Source organism: Buteo buteo, chromosome Z (assembly GCF_964188355.1).
Source record: "Buteo buteo chromosome Z, bButBut1.hap1.1, whole genome shotgun sequence".
In the NCBI taxonomy this organism is placed as follows: domain Eukaryota; kingdom Metazoa; phylum Chordata; class Aves; order Accipitriformes; family Accipitridae; genus Buteo; species Buteo buteo.
In genome coordinates, this window is record NC_134204.1 from 27,684,073 (window position 1) to 27,704,608 (window position 20,536).

A 20,536-nucleotide genomic window follows, 5' to 3' on the forward strand; every position below is an offset into this window, starting at 1 on the left:
CAGAGGCCACGGGAGCAGTGCTGTCCCCGCTGCTGCAGAGGTGGAAGGCAAAGCTGAGGCAGATCAGGTCTTTCTGCGGAAAACGTTGCTGTGATTAACAGATGATCGACGGGTTACATACAAGAGTGCTACTGCAAATACTCTGAAAATATTGGCAACTAATAATTTGGTTATCTCAAACACGTTCCTAGTCTTGAACACATGAACATTCGTTGCACTCAGGACAGCAGCTGAAGTTAGCTGCTTAAACGGGGCCATGGAAGCACACAGATTAGGAAAAGCGAGCAATTGTAGATTGCCGGTTGGCATGTTAAGTGCTTTGTGGCTCTGCTGAATGACGCGGATGACAGGGCCCGAACCAGGAGCCCAACACTAGTGAGGCAGCACGAACCCCTGCCGAAGGTGTGGGGATGGCATCGCCGCCCCAAGCAGGCCAAGGCCAGTCGTGCTGAGGGAGACTCATCCCAGTGGCCCCAAAAGGGAGATCTGCCTTTAACTTCTACCACCAGCCACTCCGATCTCACCCGTGGTCGAGAGGCTGCGCTTGTTGAGGACGGGCTCTCTCCTCCCGCCCTGCCGCTCCCTAACCCCCACCCCGGCTGGCCGGTGCCACCCGAGGGGGAACAAGGCGCCGCGGCGCTCACTCCTCCACAAGATGGCCGCCACCGCCTCCGCTGAGGGGAGCCGCGCGGGGCGCTGGGGGGAGGGGCGACCGCCGGCGGAGGGGAGTGTAGCGGAGAGGGGCGGCGGCGGCGCCATGGAGGAGCGGGGCGGCCGTGGGGACAGCGATAGCGACGAGACCGTCGTGGAGGGCTCTTGGACGGAGAGTGATGTGGAGGAGGAGTTCCTTTGGAGGAGGTGGTATGGCGGTGTGGCTCTGAGCTATGCGTACCTGTGCGGGCGTGGCGGCGAGCTGAGGGCGGCGCTCTCGGGGCCGCCCTGAGGAGAGGCGGGCTGCTGCCCGCGGCCTGGGCGGCTCTGGGTTTGATCTCAGCAAAACGCCAGCCACACGCAGTAGCCATCGCCTCCTGCATCTGGCATCCCGGAGTGCAAAGCAGCTCTTCTCGATTATTTCATAAATGTGTATTTTTAGTTGGTTTGGTTTTTTTTTTCCTCTATTCAGACCAGTTTTGTATGCCCTTAGACTCAGTAGTTCATAGCTCTGCAAATGGCCCCATTTATTTTACACGTACCTTGTGGGCCTCCGAGTTTGTGCCTCTGGACCCTCCTGAACAACATTTTAGTCAGTGGACGTGAAACATACAGGAACCCAACTCAGAAAAACTAAAGAAAACACTGTTAAGTATGATTGCTGCTGATGTTACTTCTCCACAACTTTAACTTCATACCATTTTCATTACATTATCTCCTGTATCCTTTAAGACATGGCAAAGAATTGAAATTACCAAGCAGCTGCACTTTCTTGTACTGGCTTCCAGTATTAACTTGGAAATATGTAAAGCGGTAATGTACCTCCCTATCTTAAGATTTTCTATGCAGAGTGTAAGGGATATCCTCACAGTTAAGGGGTCCTTTACTGTTGGTGTTACTGTCAGAGGTGCACTCGTCCAGCGTCCAGTTAGCAGTGTCCCAATAGAGGAGGTGCCCTTGGCTGCCCTCAACTGCCTTTTGAGTTTATCGGACTGAAAAGCAGAGGATACAACTGTTTAACAGACTTTTTTTTTTTTTTTAATTTTGCAAAGGTTGCCTTTTCTTAGTAAGGACAAGGCTTTAACAACTGAAATAAGAATTAATGAAGGTAGGGCAGATTCTTTTTTCAGTCTGTGTTGTTTTTTTTCTATGAACTGTTGCTGTGGCTGTTGCCTGAGTCCATGTTATTTAAGGTTAAGTGTTGCATGAAGTTCATTCTTATGAAGTGTATGTACTCTCATTATATCCATAGTTCTAGCTCCTATAGTAGAAAAATAATCAACACATTTTTAACACTTGAAAAATAGGTTTGCTCTTAATTTCTCCTTTCTTCCTGTGTACTATAACTGAGAATGCCTGGCTTGGTAAGTGTTTGAACTATATATAGGGATATCCTTTTTATTTAGATATGTGTACTATGTTTGAGTAGAATAAAATAAATGGAATCTAAACACGTGATAGTCATAAAAATGGAATCTGTACACATAATAGTCATATGTAACTATAGTTGCATATAATATTTAAAAACAGCCCTTTCCTATTGTTAAGACATCCATTCTCTTTAAATTTAATGTACAAAATTCGGGTAGCGATATTTAAGTGTGTTATTTTAAGTGTATTATCAAATTACTTTAAACCTAAATGTATGCACGCTCATTTAAAGCCTTAAAATCTTCCCTAATAACTCCCTCAGAGCAGGTTGCGAGAGCAAGCATGTTGTAGTTACATAATAGTTTTACTGGTACCTCCTTGGCATTTTTATATAATCCATTTGACTTGCATCCTGTATGTGTTATTCCAGCAGTACAGAGACTGCCTAGTCTTTAATTGACACAGGGTGTTCTAAGTGTTCTTCCAGATTTTTTTTTGTCTTTTTGCCAATTTGAAGACTGGAGTGGACTGCAGTTTTTTATCAATGTACTCTGAGTTAATATAAATCTTACCTACAGCCCACTGAAATCTGCAGAAACTTTTCCTATGGCTGTGATTTCCTGATGCTGAACCTTTCATAGTTGGTCAGTAGTTTTGTCTGAGGAAGGAAGCATAATCCCATTTGGAATTTACCTGTGGTTATCCACTGGAATTAAAACCTGGCAACATGGTTTAAGGCATGTTTATTTGACTCATTGTTCAGTTTGTGGAGTGGGGATTTGTCTGATCTTTGGGGGGGGAGGTTGTCTCTGTAAATGTAATAGGTATGTAATAGATTATATTTTTAGCATTTTCCCTGCAGCATTTTATATTCAGTAAGTTGGAATTAATATTCATTATTCATGTGTTTGTGCATACTTGCATGGTAGCAATTTGGTGAAGAGATACATAACATAAAGATTAATTTGATGGGTATTTTATTAATGTCAGTAACAACATTTTAGGTTTGAAACCTAAGGGTCCAACCTTAAGGGTTTCTCTTTTTTTCCAGAGAGAATTTCTTCATTTGCATAGTCATTAAAGAAAGTATTCCATATAGGAGTACAAATATTTTTAGTCAGTTGGATCAGGCAGTTTACCAAAATTGCAGTTGTTAGTTTAAAAAATAAGAGGAAAGAGCTAATCTCCTATACGAACTCAGGTAGGATTCCAGAACACTAAGTGAAATAAATTTCCCCCCCAGCTGGTTTTATTCATTTCTGACCTCTCCTATATTGTAGTTTCAAAATCTAGTTAGATAGACTGTTTAACCACCTAAGTGTCTTGCATATCAGAAGCTTTGATACATATACCTCAATTACTGAGTTATGTAGAAATTTATGGAGTTATGGAAAGTTATGTAGAAATTAAGGCAATCAAAACTTCCTTTAATTACTGTATTTTTCTTCTATGTTTTTTTTTTTTTCTAGGAGCTCCCTCTCCAGAAATCTGTTTTATACAGAAATTTTATGATCACACATATAGGCAGAAGGAAGAACAGATAAATCCAGTAGGTATAGAAATGATATGTCCCCTACACATGTCTAACTATTAATTATGAATAAACTCACTGGGCCTCCTGTTCTTTGTGTACAAATGAGCCTGGTGGCTTGCAGCTGAAATTAACTTTATGGCAAAACGGTTGTCACGTGTGTAGCACGTTCTCTGCAGGAATGTATCAGAGTCTCTTCCCTGGTATTTCAGGAGGGTATAACCTTTCAAATTTGAGGAGTAAGTCCACAATAAAGATGAAGTTGTGGAGCACAGACTTTTTAGTATGTTCCCTTCAGGAGCTGGAAGATAACCATCTGGATTAACTATGCTAGAAAACACCCTTGGTTACTCATCATGAGATTAGCTGTGATCCAATGATTGGACAATTGTATCTTTAAAAAAGAAAGGGAGATAATCTGAAATGTAGACTATAATATCTGCTTGCATGATGATGGGGTAATTATTCTACTCTATGTGTAATTCTGCATTCCCTAATCTACTAATTAGCCCACCTTTTAATTTGCCGCAGTTGGTAGCTAGCCCATAAACTTCTGTTCGGTTGAGCAATCAGCTTTCCACCTGCATATGACATGCTCATGAAACAATTGGAAACAAACAGATTTCTGCTCTTTAACCGAGATTGTTTTAAAACCTGTGGCAGTTACACTGTCTTTAGCACTGTGGATTTATCAGTCCAAAGATCACTATCTATGTATCCTTATTCCAGTATGAGAGGGTTTTTTAAAAGAAACTGCTTCCTAGATGACGAAAACTACATTGCAAAAAGACACTCCTTCTATTGAAGTGAATGTTTTTGCAGAGCATTACAGAATTGCAGATAGATTTGTCTCAACTGACACTGCAGGAAACAGTGAACAAAATCAAAAGGATGCTGTTATTTCAAAGGCTTTTCTCTATAAGTTTACTTTGCTGCTTGCATGTCCCAGGGTTGTCTTGACTGAAGTTTATCACCGTTTTCTAAGGACAGAGGGAATGAGGGAAGTGCCCATTTACCCTCTCCCTTTCTTCTCTGGAAGCTGATCTGACTATCTGCTGCCTAACCTAAGTCTTTGACTTCATGGCTGTCACCACAGTAGCCAGTGTGCAATCCCAGTAAGGGATTCTTCCAAGTCTAAGGACCCTGTCCACACAAGTCAGAACAGCAAAGGAACCTAGTACTTTTCAGCAAATAGTTTGGGTAACTCTCACTGTTACTTTATTGTGAGACCTATAGAGCATGCCACTGGCAGCTTCCTCATGCACAGTATGGGGACAGTATAAAATTTAAATCTTTACTGAATGCTGTGAGGAACTATATTGGCCTGTCATCCTTGATACTTGCATGTGTAGATTGCACCAGTGTGGCTCTTCAACCACTCTAAGAGCCAACTTGGAATGTGCTTACATAGAAGCTTTCCTTCTTGTCCTGGTTTCAGCTGGGATAGAGTTAACTGTCTTCCTAGTAGCTGGTACAGTGCTGTGTTTTGAGTTCAGTATGCAAAGAATGTTGATAACCCTGATGTTTTCACTTGTTGCTAAGTAGTGTTTAGACTAAAGTCAAGGTTTTTTCAGCTTCTTGTGCCCAGCCAGTGAGAAAGCTGGAGGGGCACAAGAAGTTGGCACAGGACACCTGACCCAAACTGGCCAACGGTGTATTCCATACCATGTGACGTCCCATCTAGTATAGGAACTGGGAAGGGGCGGGCGGGGAATCGCCGCTTGGGGAGTAGCTGGATATCAGTCGGCAGTTGGTGAGCAGTTGCACTGTGCATCATTTTTACATTCCAATCCTTTTATTATTGCTGTTGTCATTTTATTAGTGCTATCATTATCATTATTAGTTTCTTCTTTTCTGTTCTATTAAACCATTCTTATCTCAACCCACGAGTTTTGCTTCTTTTCCCAATTTTCTCCCCCATCCCACTGGGTGGGGGGGGAGTGAGTGAGCAGCTGCGTAGTGCTTAGTTGGTGGCTGGGGTTAAACCATGACACTTCTACTGTGTCCTCAGAAATTATCTTACGTGAATACAGCATCTTGATGCAATATGGTATGAGGGTCGTGCAGCCCAGAGTGGCTGTAAATTTTTTCAGGAAATGTAACATCAATTCCAGTTGCTCCAAAGAGTCTTGGCTTTCTTTATACTTCAAGTGGGTTGGGGAAGTCTTGGGATATGCAGTCCTATCTTTAAGTGGAATGGCTTTTGTGTCTTATTAGTAATTTATGTAAAGATCAGATCTAAAAATTCTGTTTCCCAACTCAATTACAGAAGGAAGAAGATAATCCTGTAATAAAGCTGATAAAATAAACAATGAAGTTCTTTTTTTACTAACTTGTTAATTTTTTTTTTCCATTCAGATACCTCAAGAGGCATATGCATCTAACCAATCTCAGTCTCTACTGCAGTGAGTATAATACATCACACAGGAATTCCACTCAGGTGTATTGTAATTAAACAATGCCATTACACCTCCATTTGTATGTTATTTTATTCTCAGTGTTCTATTGTGAAGCACTTTTCTTGTTTGCTTAGTGAAGGACCTATATTTATGTCAAAGGTAATTTGGTGACCAATATGGGTCAAACTGTACCTGTATTTGTTTTTATGGATGATACTACCTTTAATGGTGTAAGGGTATAAGCAACAGGAACGACAGTAAACTACTCGGGGAAAAAACATTAGACAAATAAACAAAGATTTGTAATAAATAATATTAGACCTTTTGTTCTTAGAAGTTATGGAAGGATTTCAGTAAAAGATGGATTAGAATAGAAATACAGAAGGAAGTAATGAAAAATAGGAAGAGCCATTTTTTCACTTAGAGAATGAATGTACAAACATAGCTAGCTCTGCTTAGGAAATCTGGAAGTCTTCGTTACTGCATGTCCTTGTAAAGAGAAGTATGCCTCTAAAATAACTGCAGTTGTTTCAACAAGAAATTTTAAGTACAAAACTGCATAAATAAACTCAAAGTACTGTAGAAATTTTCTTAAGCTGAGCAGGTTACAATTCTTTCTGAATAAGAATTTTTTATTGTATTACTTACTTCTAGGGGTTGGATAAAGTGTCCATCACTTACTGAAAATATTTCTAAGCCTGTTTTTTCACTAAGTGCTGCAGTAGAGGGACAGCAAAATAATTCTATAGGTATGTTGGATTTTGTACAAAACTGAAAGTTGCTCTTTGGCAAAATCATTTGAAAAGCTGAAGATGAGTTCCTATGTAGGTTTAGAATCTGACTATATGTGGCCTTTACAACAGTTGTTTAGTTTTCATAGTTGTCTTGGACTACAAGTTATGTTTTTGTAAGTATTCTGTTAGAATTGTTTGAAGAAATAACTGTTTTCCCAAGACAAGTGGTGTTATTTCCAGTTTAAAATTATTTCATTGCTGTGGAATTTTCTGACAAAAGTTACAGGCCACGTGGTACTCAAGTGCCATATGGATGTGTAAGGTAAGCATGGATGTAACAGTCATTGAAGGCTCCTATATGCTTCTTACTAACATATCCAGGAATCAAAGGCAACTGTAAGACAGGAGAAGCAAAAATGCTATTGGTCATTCCCCAGATCTGTCTGTCACCTGCTACTACTTCAGTTGTACTTCTGTTCCTCTGTGCTCCCAGCAGTGCAGGACTGCCCCATCTGTTTTGCTCTCTCTCTGTGAGCTAATTTTTGCTAACCCAGTAGAAAACCATGCACTTTATTTCTGATTACAACATTCCCAGGGAGTCACACGAGTGTCAAAGCACAGTGGTGGGAGCAAGGAGGTTGGGACCAGCCCTTTTCAGAGGCAGTAAATTATTGGATTAGTTTAGCTGTATTGTCTAATTGCATTGTAATTACAGAGGGCAGGGCAAAGATCTTATACTGTGGAATGGGCGGCAATTCCATCTGCTGATAGTCTTTGGAAACACAGGCCTCTAAACCACAGTGAAGAAATGTGACAAAATAGCCCTGGAATATAATTCAGTGACTAACATAGCCTTAAAGCCTAGAAACCTTATTGTCTGTTACACTTAGGGAACATGACTATAGTAGTTTTTAAGGTTTGAAGCTTCAGCCTTAATCAGGAAGTGAGGCTATTTTACTAGACATGATGAGAAATTTCAGAATTGGAAAGTACAACTGAAGTATTTGTTTACTCTCCTAAATTTTAGATATCAAATGGAATGGATTTCAGAAGGATTCAGAAGAAAAGGTTAGTGTATTTTTACAACTGAATGTATATAACATATAATTTAATTTAATTAGCATTAGAGAATATGTGACTGAAAAACACCTGGTTCTTTCATTTTAAAAAGCAGAAACATAGCTGTCAAAACTGACACTGCGTGCATTAGATGAAAAAAACTTAAGAGCTAACCTTTATTTTCTGCTTTTGGGGTAGGAACTGCAGTTTTTAAGCTTGCGGGTCACAAGGGTAGAAGCATGGCAGTAACAGTGAAGTAGGAAAGACATCACCATGACACAGAATCTATAAGGGCTGTTACTTAAGCTAAACTAATGAAGACTTTTAGTAGCTCAAAACATTTTTTACATCAATGAAAGTTATGGTAGAGGCATTAGGAGGGTCTTTGAGGAGGAACAGAGTATCTGTAACTCTCCTCCTGTTTGGGAGTAATGACTTACTTGTGGCCAAAAATAGGTAGTACCAGTCTCTTTGATACATCTCTTTGGTAATCCTAAAGCTGGTCATGAGTGACAGGTTTCACTGCCAATGACCTAAAAGTGAGGGAATATCTTTGAACCTACCTTTTCCCCAATTTGTCAGCTCCTTTCTCAGTGATACTGAAGTGGGGATGATTCCACTCCAGTGTGAGCCTATCTACTTGGGTGTTGCAAGGTACTACCTGTTTTCTTTGCCATGCCTTTCTGCTGCTTCCTTTGGGCCAACGCTTGTTTGACCCCCAGCATGAAGTAAGTCTTGGGGAACAACTGTCAGATCCTGTTCATTTTTTTTTTAGTTGGCTTAGTTTTCAGCCAGGTAATCTTTTCAGTCCGGCTCCCCAGATGATTAGGTAAGTGCCAGAGCAGCACAAGAGAGGATGTTGAAATGCACAGCTGAAGGCAAGTGGAAGGACGGGGGCTGTGCCAACACTAATTTAGATAAACTTAATGCAATCTGAATATTACGAGTGTAGCTCACAAATACTGATTATTTTAGTAATTTATCTGCTTGCAAGCACTGCTTTTGCACGTGAAAGAAAGAAAACCTTGGAGGGAAGGAGGAATTCCTTGATAGCTTCCAGAAAACACAGTAGCAAAAATTCAACAATATATCCAACCCAGAAATACCTGGAGCAAGAGCTGAAGGTTCTGCAACCACTGACATAAACATCCAGTGGTCAAATGTTCGCTTGATTCTTCTCCACTTCCTCTTTCCCCTTTTCCTTTCCAGCACTCCCTCCATTCTTGGTTTGCAGTCAGTGGAGTCCAAGCAGCAGTGAAGGACTTGAGCAAATTTCTGTTCAGTTAGCAGAGGAAGTGCTGGCAGCATTTCATGAAGGAGTTCTTGTACTTTGCCTCTGTACCATCTGTCTGTATGCTATTGTCTGCAGCCATGATGTTGCTTATGTCTGCTTTGCTACCTCTGCATTGTTATCTCCTTCTGTTGCCCCTCTGAGGCACAATCCCCTCTTTGTGCCTTTTGATTTCTAGTCTCAGTTCATCCCTGACCGGTTCATTGCTTTCAGGTCTATCTGTGCTGGACAAAGAAACTGTCACTGAAATTTGCTCTGTTGCTGTTTCTGCAGCAAGAAGTAACTGCTATTACCAACTTCTATTGCAATGTCATGGACAGTCTTGAGGATTTCTGCAGCACTAGTGACATCAATTGCATGGATCCTAGAGAAATGAGAAGATCTTTCTGGGTACATGTAATGCTTGCTGCCATCTGCACTTCTTAGGAAACCTCACATTACCTTACAGCAGGATACCAGTTCCAGTATTTCTTCTCTGACATTCCAGTGTGGAGCAATTTACAGCAATATGCAGTGAATTATCTGCTGAAATAACCTGCTTAATGCAGAGACTGTAGCATTATGACTGTTCCATCTAGTCCCGTAGGTTTGTACCTATAAATAAAAAGTTAGAATTCTATATAAATCAACTCTACTTTCCTTTTTTCAGGGAGCCTGATTAAGGTTAATGTTGGGGAAAAAACAGTACTTGCTAAAATTCACCAAAGACAAATTTGAGACCAGTATGGCAAATTGTTCATGTCTTGTAGCAAATATGATTGATTACATGGTCAAGTACCCCTTGTCTCAGAACAAAGGAAAAAAATGAAATCCCCTAGGCTATTCCTTTTTGAAAAATATACAACTACCAACGTACAACTGTAATACCAAGTTTATTAAATGAAACATTCTCATTGTACAGAATTAGTTAAGTAAAACAAAATCAAAATGCCTTGAAACAAAGATTACCTATGATTAATAGCCTCTGGAGAATAAGCAGATTGAGTGCATTGAGAATATCTCCAGAGAGGATATTTTAGGAGCCTGGAGTATGCAGGTTGGGATTAATCACTGCAGTGAATTACACTTTTTGCATATGGGGTGGTGTTGGCACTGGCAAGATCTGAGTGCTGCAGGAATAGCTCTTGTGAGAGGAACCAATGGCCATCATAGGCTTCTGTGTACTGATTTGAAGAAAGGGCAGGACAGACACCTTGACAACCAGCAGTGAGTCACTGGGCATGTTAGTTTTATGTATCTGTTTGTGAAAATACAAGATAAATTCATTAATAAACACAATCACTGCACAGAAGTCCTGACACCATAAAATGAGTCGTGATTGATTTTCTTGATTTTGAGGATGTAACAGCTCTGATTTCTGTTGTGGTTAGTCTGTTAATAGTGGGGCCAGTACTGTTCAACATTTTCATTAATGGCCTGGAAAATGGAACAGAATGCATTCTCAGCAAGTTCAGAGTGCACTGGGAGGAGTGACTGATGTACCAGGTAGTTGTGTTGCCATTCAGAGGGACCTGGACAGCTTGGAAAACTGGACAGAGAGGGATCTCGTGAAGTTCAACAAGGGGAAATGCAAAGTCCTGCATCTGGGGAGGAATAACCTCAGGCACCAGTACATGCTGGAGACCAACTGGCTGGAAAGTAGCTCTGCACAGAAGGACTTGGGGATCCTGGTGGAAATAAGGTGGCCACGAGCCAGTGATACACCCTTGTGACTAAGAAGGCGAACAATATCGTGGGCTGCATTAGGAAGAGTGTTGCCAGCCAGTTGAGGGAGGTGATCCTCTACTCAGAACTGGTAAGGCCACCTCTAGAATACTGTGATCAGATCTGGGTCCTCAGGGCAAGAAGGATACAGACACACTGGAGTGAGTCCAGCACAGGGCTACAAAGATGATTAAAGGACTGGTGCATCTGGTTCTGTAAGGCCTTTGACATGGTCCACCACAACATCCTTCTCTATAGGTTGGAGAGATACGGGTTTGATGGATGGACTGTTCGGTGGATGAGCAGTTGGTTGGATGGTTGCATCCAGAGGGTAGTGGTCAACAGCTCAATGTCCAGATGGAGATCAGTGATGAGTGGTGTCCCTCAGGGGTCTGTTTTGGGACTGTTTAATATCTTCATCAATGACATAGACAGTGGGATCAAGTGCACCCTTAACAAGTTTGCAGACGGCACCAAGCTGAGTGTTGACATGCCTGAGGGACAGGTTGCCATCCAGAGGCACCTGGACAAGCTTGAGAAGTGGGCCCATGTGAACCTCATGAGGTTCAACAAGGCCACATGCAAGATCTTGCACCTGGGTTGGGGCAACCCCGGGTATGAATAACAGCTGGGGGTCAAGGGGTTGGGAGCAGCCCTACAGAGAAGGACTTGGGGGTACTGGTGGATGAAAAGCTGAGCATGACCCAGCAATGTGCACTCACAGCCCAGAAAGCCAACTGTATCCTGGGCTGCATCAAAAGAAGCAGGTTGATGGAGGTGATTCTGGCCCTCTACTCTGCTCTGGTGAGACCCCACCTGGAGTACTGTGTCCAGCTCTGGAGTTCTCAGCACAGGAAAGACATGGACCTGTTGGAGCAGGTCCAGAGGAGGGCCACAAAAATGGTCAGAGGAATGGAACACCTCTCCTGTGAGGACAGGCTGAGAGAGTTGGGGTTGTTCAGCCTAGAGAAGAGAAGGCTCTGGGGAGACTTCAGTGCTTAAAGGAGGCTTATCAGAAAGATTACCCAGAGAGCAAGAATGAAAGGTTGCCCAGAGAGGTGGTAGATGCCCCATCCCTGGAAACATTCAAGGTCAGGTTGGACGGGGCCCTGAACAACCTGATCTAATTGAAGGTGTTCCTGCTCATTGCACAGGGGTTGGACTAGATGACCTTTAAAGGTCCCTTCCAACCCAAACTATTCTATGATTCTATGATCTTTCTTATGAGGACAGGCTGATAGAGCTAGGACTGTTCAACCCAGAGAAGAGAAGACTCGGGGGATCTTACCAATGTGTATGAACACCTGACAGGAAAGCATGAAGATGGGGGAGGCAGACTTCTCATTAGTGCTCACTGATAGGACAAGAGGCAATGGACACAGATTAAAAAGAAGGAAACCCCATCTGAACACAAAAACCCCAACTTTTTAACAGTGAGGGTGGTCAGACACTGGAACAGGTTGCCCAGAGACATTGTGCATTCTCCATCTGTGGAGATACTCAGAACCTGACTGGACACGGTCCTGGGTAACCTGCTGCAGCTGACACTAAGCAGCAAGGTTGGACTAGATGATCTCAAGAGGTCCCTTCCAACCTCAACTGTTCTGTGATTCTCTATGCATCCCTCACATCCCAGTATATTGCAGTAATCTTCAGCTCAGTGTTCTAACAAAAGCTGGTAATGTTGATCCTTCTGAAGCCATAACTCTTCTGTAGTCATTCTCTTACATGTTTATGTTGAAAGGCTGAACTTCTCTGCTGTTATTTGACTCATACCTAGCAGATACAGGAGTCCACTTAACATTTCCACTCCACCCATATGATTTATGCTTCAGTATTAATCAGTCCAGTTTTATCTTGTAACATTTGCAAGCCACAGTCTGTGACACCAAATAGCCACCAATTTTGCGATAACTTTTTAGTTGTTCTCGAACACATGGCAAAAAAATCCTTGCCTGTCAAGTTTCACCAAGGTGATGTGAATGCACTGCCGTCTGCTGGAACTGACAGGCCAGATTTAAGCTTGCTCAGGTGGTGCACAGGGAGAGGTAGACATCTAAGGCTTGGCTAAGCCTGGCTCACTCACTGGCCTTCGGTGCAGTGAGTTTATTAACATACAGTTTTTATATCCATGGTCAAGTGAGTTGGTATTTTTAGATGAGACTTCTGCTTGACTTCCCTATCCATCTCCTTCCTCTGGTGCAAGGTTCTGAATCGGCTGAGGCTGGAGCTGACTGTGGCCATGCTCAGCTGTTACCCAGTGTGTGCTTACTGGGTAAGATGGGGAGACGAGATTCTGGGCTGATGCTACAAGGTCAGCAGGATTTGGGCCTGGATTAAGGAGCACATTGACTTGGATTTATACTGGGAATAATTGAGACAGGAAGATAGTGGGATTTAAATCAAGGCTTTCAAAGTAGTATGCTCATGCTCAGTGGAAGAGATTCACAGATGCCATGAGATGGTTGGCATTCACACCCTAGAAAGAATTAGCAGCCTTATGCCAAAGAGATACCATTCTCTCTTTGGCATTCTTAGATAGGAACCCCTTTTTTAAATGAGTTGCTGAAGCATAGTTCTTCTGGTGGAGGATAGACCTGAACCTGCATTTACCACAATGCTGATATTTTACTGCTAAGCTACTGACTGAGGGGGAATCCTGCATCTCCTTTGAGTGAAACTTATGTGTGTTCAGACCATATTTACCAGTCTTGGATCCACAGGAGAGAGAACTCCCTGTTTTGGTTCAGTTCCCAGCTAGCTCAGCCTTGCTCCTTCAGCAGCTCCTCTGTTCTTTTCAACAGACAATTGAAGGTACAGGGACCTTAGGCACTGGGGCTTTAAGTGTCTTCATGGATAAGTGGCAGCTGAGGATGGATTTTAGGGAGGGAAAGTTTTTACTTTTATTATGTTTTGCAGATTGTAATTACTTCTAGAGCAAGACCCACAGGCTTTTGCCAACAGAAATGAGTGCTAAAGAAATTTAGGCACCAGTAGTTGGTTGAGAGTTTTGTGAACACCAGTCACATTTAAGTGTTGGATTTCAGCTGGCATTTGGGTTTTTAGAATCTTGCAAAATTAGTTATTTGTTCCTGCCTGATCCTTCTCCATTAATATAAATGTAAGTTTCACCTGCCCTTCAACAAATGCACTAAGCCTTTTTCTTAGGAAATTTGTAATACACATACGTGCTGTTTATACCACAGTTCTTCAAGTACAGAAAGTTACACCAGTGGGTTTTTTCCCAGTTGTTTAAGGTCTGCACAAATTACAGAAGTGGTCTAAAAAGAAACTATAATTCAATACAGCAAAGTAAGAAGTAGTCAGTACTTAAAAAGGAACAACTAGCTGCACAGGTACAAGATAAAAAACAGCAGACTGGGGAATAATTTTTCAACAAAGAATCAGGGATTTATAGTGGCTTACAAACTGAACATGAGTCAATGCTGTCAGATTTCTGCCCTTTCTGTTTTATTGTGTGTGAGCTTTATCAAAATTGTGTTACCAGTGGTTAAAGGATTCTTGCACTGCCCAGTATTGCCACTTGCTGGCAGCAAGACTCTAAAAATGTATTGAAAGAGATTTTCTTAAGATCCAGCATTACTAAGCAACAGCACTATTATATACAAATGTTATATAGAAAAAATATGGTTTAGGTCTGCTGAGGCATCTGATTTTCTCCTGCAGAAGCATTTGGAACAGGGATAAGAAAAAAATGAAAAAGCTATTAATTGGTATAAAAATGGGTGCATCTGTTGAAAGGGGTTAAAAGTTGATTAGAAAAACAGCAGTATTACTTTTCCAAGAATATTTATGGTTTTCTGGTTCTGTACTCAATGTAGAAACTCAAACGTGCAGCCTCCAAACATACTGGTAAGGCTTTGAACTGAAGCTTGTGATGCTCCATACCTGTGTGGGACCTACCTGAACACATAATCAAAACTCATATATTGTGTTTTACTAACTATGTTTTTTATATTATTGTGAATATGCTCACTTTCATTATTTCTGGGTGACAGAAATTTGTAATGCCTTTCTTTTAAAGGCCTTTAACACCCTCAGGTTGTTGGCAATGGTGTAATATCTTTGACTTTATAACAGATTTAGTCTCTTACTCCGGATTTTCATTGCTAGGGAAGTCAACAGCTGAAGTGGTCTACTTTTGAAACTGAGATCCTAACCCTTGTGCCTTGTACCCCCCTTTAGGGGTACTAACCTTTATTAAGAAATTGTATGAGTTCTTAGGAAAGCTTCAAGTCTTGTATATGCAAAAATTGCAAATAAAATATATGTGTATATATGGATGACTTCTAAAGTGAATGTTAATTACATGCTTTTTAGAAAGAGTTGTTCCATTCCTTTTTGTAAACAGGGTTTTTTGTTGTTTTTTTTTTTAACGTGTAGATTTCACAGAAATTAGTTAATGAAGATCTCTCTCCAAAAGTAAGCCTCTGTCTAGATGCCCTTCTGGAGGATATAGTAATGGTTCCAAAGGAACAGACACCACAAGATTTATTTCCGCATGTTTTAGAAGATTGCCAGAGAACCTGTACGACCATTATTGATACAGATAGCAGAGTAAAAGAACATACCCCTGATAATGATACAGGTCTTTCACTGACATCCCCAGGGAAGATTTTCATGGAAGCATTCACTGAACAGAGTATGCAGACTGGTGAATTTGAAATCAGTGATTTGTTGAGACCCCTCAGTGATTCTGAGAGTCTTAAAATGATAAATCCATTGCCTGACAAGTTAGAGTGTCAGGGTCGTGCCTTTTCCATTGATCCATCAGCAGATGAGAGCAGTGATGCCCTGCCAGTACAGCTTGTGACAGCTCTGAATGCCTTGTCAGGATCTGTGGTACAACCTGTCACTCTCGTAGTGCCAAATGAGAGACAGTTTAACACTGAGGGAGAGCAGTTAAATTCAGAACCCAGTATTACCCAGTTACATGATAACTGTACACGAATAACAAATATGATTGAGCCTCAACTTTCTACAATTCAGGTGGAAGAAATAGAAGTCTTAACAAGATCTAACTTGCAGAGGACAACAAATGAGCAAGTATATACACAATTAATATTTGAAGATTTATGTTTATCATAAAATATTTTATAGAATAGCCAAATTACTTGGAGCTGTGAATCTTAGTAAAGATCAAACTGTCATCAGTAATTTATACATTTAATACATTTCAGTTGTTTTCATTTTAAAAGTCCAGTAGTGTTTTTTTCTTATGTATCCTCTGATATAGAGATATATATATTCTGATATATCCATGCTATGAATATTCCTGTTTAGGTTATAACAAGGGAGAGAGAAGGACACATAGGAGACGTGTTTTTGCTATAGAGTGTAGTAGACTTCCCTTGTAACCCTGGAATCAGATTCTCTGCTCTGTCTGTCTTTGAACAATCTGAAACTGCAACTCAGTGATCAGCCACATATAGCTATTTAAGGTGGTTTTACAGCCACTTTGCTTCCCCACAATGGCATAAAGCATCCAAAGACTATGAGTTAATTCCATCTTTTGATGGTAGTTTTAACTGAATATAACATTATGTAATAAAATGTGCCACAAAGGTTGCTAATTTCAAGGTTCTGAAAAGTCTCTAGGCTAATTGTCTCAGAACCATAGCAACTTACAAAGCTTTTTCAGTGAAGTGTTGATTTCTGAGATGGGTAGCACAGCTGTGTGAAGCTTAATGTATAGATTACTCAGTATTGCTGTTAAGATTGTGAAGCAGGGTCCTGTGGGAATGGGGATGTATAACCCCTTGTCAATTAATAATTGATTTTAGCTTTTTTTGTGACTCCATCTGCTATTCTTGAAGGCAGAAAATAGGGAGGCACTTTAATGAGGAAAAAATCCCAGTTAATTTTTTAGTAACTGTTGCATTGTAACAGTATATTGTTCACCTTGGTCTTTTCTCACCCTTGTTTCTTCAGAGTATCCTTGTTGTGTTGAAACAAGTACCCAAAAGAGGAGAGCCTGTACTGTCCTGTAGATGCAGTCAGGATGCTGGATAACCCATCTATTTTAATATATGGTCCTGGTTTCAGCTGGGACAGAGTTAATATTCTTATTACTAGCTGGTACAGTGTGTTTTGGATTTAGTGTGAGAATAATGTTGACAACAGATTGAAGTTTTAGTTGTTGCTAAGTTGCACTTATCCTAAGTTAAGGATTTTTCAGTTTTTCATGCTCTGCCAGCAAGCAGGTGTTCAAGATGTTGGGAGGGATCATGGCCAGGACAGCTGACCTGAACTAGCCAAAGGGATATTCCATGCCATAGAATGTCATGTTCAGTATATAAACTGGAGGGAGTTGGCTGGGAGGGGCCGACTGGTGCTCAGGCATCAGTCAGTGGGTGGTGAGCAATTGTGTTGTGCATCACTTGTCTTTTCTTGTTTTGTTTTACTTCTCTCTTGGGTTTTTTTTGTTATATTCCTTTTCATAACTACTACTACTACTACTAGTATTTTATGTTTTATTTTTACTTATGTTTTATTTTACTACTAGTATTTTATGTTTTATTTTTACTTTTGTTATTAAATCATTCTTACCTCAACCCACAAGTTTCACTTTTTTTTGATTCTCCTCCCCCATCCCACTGGGAGCGGGGAGGAGTGAGCGAGCAGCTGTGTGGTGCTTAATTGCTGGCTGGGGTTAAACCACGACATATGCATCGTCTCTTGACCTGGAGGGACCACTTCTAGGAATGCTATTCACCTCTTCAGTAGCCTCTCTGCTGAATATGTAAATTAAAAAAATTAATCAGTGAATCCTCCATTTCCATCTGTGTCCCAAGAAAGAACTAACAAATTCTCCCACATCACAGTGAAAGAATTTATATGCGTGTGTGCTGAGGGTGTGTCCTAAGAGCTTTCAGCATTACTCAAGCGTGTAATAACCTAATGAGTTCCCAGGTTTCAGCAACTTGAGTGACACTCAGCTGCATGTCACACTCACTTGACTAAATCAGTAAATGAACTCAAGTAACTCAAATTAACTGCCATGTGATGACATTTCTTTAGGATGGGATTTTTCTCCCTTATTTTAGAGATAAGCCTCTGGTATACACCAATCATTTAGGTTCCCTTTTGCACAACTTAAGACGAGGTGAATCACCATCATCTCTGAAAGTAGCTCTTCTTCACCTATGATAGGGGTAGGTAATGAAGATGCCTAGTGTCATCTAGTTGCCTGGCTTTTAGAAGGCTGAAGGTAAGTGAAGTGAATCTCACCTGTGGTGTCTATAGCTCAGTGATGGTATATCTTTAGAAGTAACACCATTGTCTTGGAGCTCTTGTATATACAGCCCTTGTTTTAACTGCATGCTTACCAGTTGCTTGTAATATTTCTTCTTTATCATAGCCTGTGGATGATCAGCAGAGAGAGAAAGAAGTAATTATTTCAGATTCCTGGGGTGCCACCTCTAGTGAAAAGCAAACTGGTGAGGAAAGTTCACATTCAGTGGAGGCTGCAGTATGTGCAGAAACAGCCCAAACAACATCAAGGAAACCGATGCAGTTAAGAGACACCTCAAGAAAGTGCAGAGATCATGTTTCCAGTCATTGCCAAATACTAGAAGAGACTCAGCAGAGGATGTCTCACAGTGGCAGTACAACAAGAAGCAAAGCTACCCATTTTGAGTATGACAAAATCATGCATAATATTTTATAATTCTTTTACTTAATTAATGTAACAAATACAATACATATGGAGTACTCATTCCTCATGTGAATGACTTTAAATGATCAAAAGGTAAAGGTTTTACCTTTTATTGAAAGATCTGGAAGTTAGTTTCTCTCCTGATTTACTCTTTATTCAGTACCACCTAAGTTAGCCTATATACTTACATGCTATTACAGACTTCCTTTTAAAATGAAATATATTCACATTCTTAGCTCTACTATAAACATCGATTTATATAGAGAAGAGAATATTTTTGTTGATTCTAAGCAAATCTCTTGTCAGTAAAATTCAGAAATCTTCTAAAGACAAGCAGGATCTAGAAACCAACATACGCCAAGAAATAACTCTGAATGAGGATAGAGAAGCTAAGCAGAGAAGAAGGAGCAAGAGAATTGAAAAAAACCTGAGTAAGTTATTCTCTGATGTTTATCATACAGATAATTTTTTTATTTGAACAACTATACTGAAACAAATAGAATTCATAACATTTCCAATATATTGTGGCATGGATTTCTTTTAAAAAGATGGTATAAACTTTAATTTTAATATTTAAGATTATTGATAATTTCCCTCACTTGTTTAAACCTACATATTAGCAACCTAACAGTTGACTTGTTTGCATAAACTCCTTAAGAATGATGAGAATTTTTTCAGGATGCAATTTTTATCACAGTATTTTGTATGAAAAAATTATGGTGTATTCTGAAAAGCAGAAGAAAAGTGCTTTCATGCAGAGTGAAAAGGTAGATCCTGATACACATTTATATATCCTTCTATAATCTAGTATTCTGTGTGCAACATCCTTCTGAGGGCAGTGCCAACCCCAAGAATTGACCTATACAAACCAGTTTATTCTATTTTGAATGCCTGCTGTTATTTTGTCTGTTTGCAGTAGATGATTAAAGAGCCTTCGCTACCACAGTCACAGAACACTCTTTGAAGTATTTTTCCTTGCAACATGCTTTGTCAGAGAGAAAGATTACTATTTTTTGTCCTTTGAAGATGCATGCAGAGAAATTCATTGCCTCACAGAGGAAGTGTATAGCCATATAGAGGAATACAGAATTTCCTCACTTAATTGCTCACTCCAGCACCTTTAAGATTGGGATCTTAAAAGTTTTTTTTGTTTAAGCCCACTCAGTCTGAGTTTATCTGTGCACCTATAATCATTTAAACACCTTACAAAGTGTGGAAGTATTTGAACTGTAACAGCTACATTATAGATCTTACAAAATATGAGTAATTATACCTCCAATTAACAACCTTCTCTTTTGCAGGATTTTAACTATTCCCAGTGGAAGCACCATTTTTATGAGATTTAAAGTTGCATGCCTAAATGCTCATCTATTTCAAATTGACTTACTAGTTTCCACTCAAAAAACAAGCTGTTGTTTTTTTAGCATGATTTCTGCAGAAAGAGTTGCACTGCCTATAAAAGTAGCTTCATGTTAATCCAGTCTAGCAAGTTTACCTCCCTTTTGTATCAGACCTAGCAATCTAGAGTCTGAGAGTCATCTTAGTTTGGTAATTCACTGAAAAAACAACCCCACAAAAAGTTTTGGTTTGGTTCAGCAAACATTACTTGTTTTGCACAAGGTCAGGCACAAGGAAGGCACTAGGGAAGGCAAGGTAGAAGTGACGGGAAATAGGTCCTCTTGAAGTAACACGTTAAATTGGGTTAAGCGTAACATAAAAGTGCATCTTGTTCTGTGTATGTCTGTGTGGCCTAATCCCTCCTGAACTGCTTGGCTAGTTTAGACCAGCTTTGGCAAGGGACTGCAGTATCTTAAATGATTACGGTCTTGCAAGGCTGGACAGGTAGAGGAGAGGGACTGTCCACGTGCTCAGCTGAGGGAAGATCCTGGGTAAACCCATATCTATTATAGATTTTAAAACTCCACACAAAGTCAGGAACTTAAGAAGGTTGGGAATTAGTCTGAGCTTACAGTGTATCACCATGTGCAAAACAGCAGAGACATCAGGCTTTGTGAGTTACAGCTCTAGGAGAACTATGTGTTTTAAGGTCATACTTAAAATGTCTATTTCTGACACCCAAGTGGAGTTCTAGGGCCAGTGAGCTGCATCTGCTACAGC

The 20,536-nt window shown here is 40.4% G+C and overlaps 1 protein-coding gene across 1 annotated transcript in view; it reads left to right on the top strand.

Annotated features, from left to right (window-relative positions):
* Positions 1 to 757: 757 nt before the first annotated feature.
* ANKRD31 (ankyrin repeat domain 31) overlaps positions 758 to 20,536 on the top strand; it is a 75,422-nt gene continuing 55,643 nt past the window's right edge. Inside the window, exons 1-9 of the mRNA XM_075019982.1 lie at positions 758 to 858; positions 1,704 to 1,759; positions 3,492 to 3,571; positions 5,912 to 5,958; positions 6,607 to 6,701; positions 7,714 to 7,754; positions 15,154 to 15,807; positions 18,122 to 18,399; positions 18,725 to 18,849. Coding sequence (XP_074876083.1) covers positions 758 to 858; positions 1,704 to 1,759; positions 3,492 to 3,571; positions 5,912 to 5,958; positions 6,607 to 6,701; positions 7,714 to 7,754; positions 15,154 to 15,807; positions 18,122 to 18,399; positions 18,725 to 18,849 — 1,477 coding nt within the window. The remainder of the gene's footprint in view (positions 859 to 1,703; positions 1,760 to 3,491; positions 3,572 to 5,911; positions 5,959 to 6,606; positions 6,702 to 7,713; positions 7,755 to 15,153; positions 15,808 to 18,121; positions 18,400 to 18,724; positions 18,850 to 20,536) is intronic.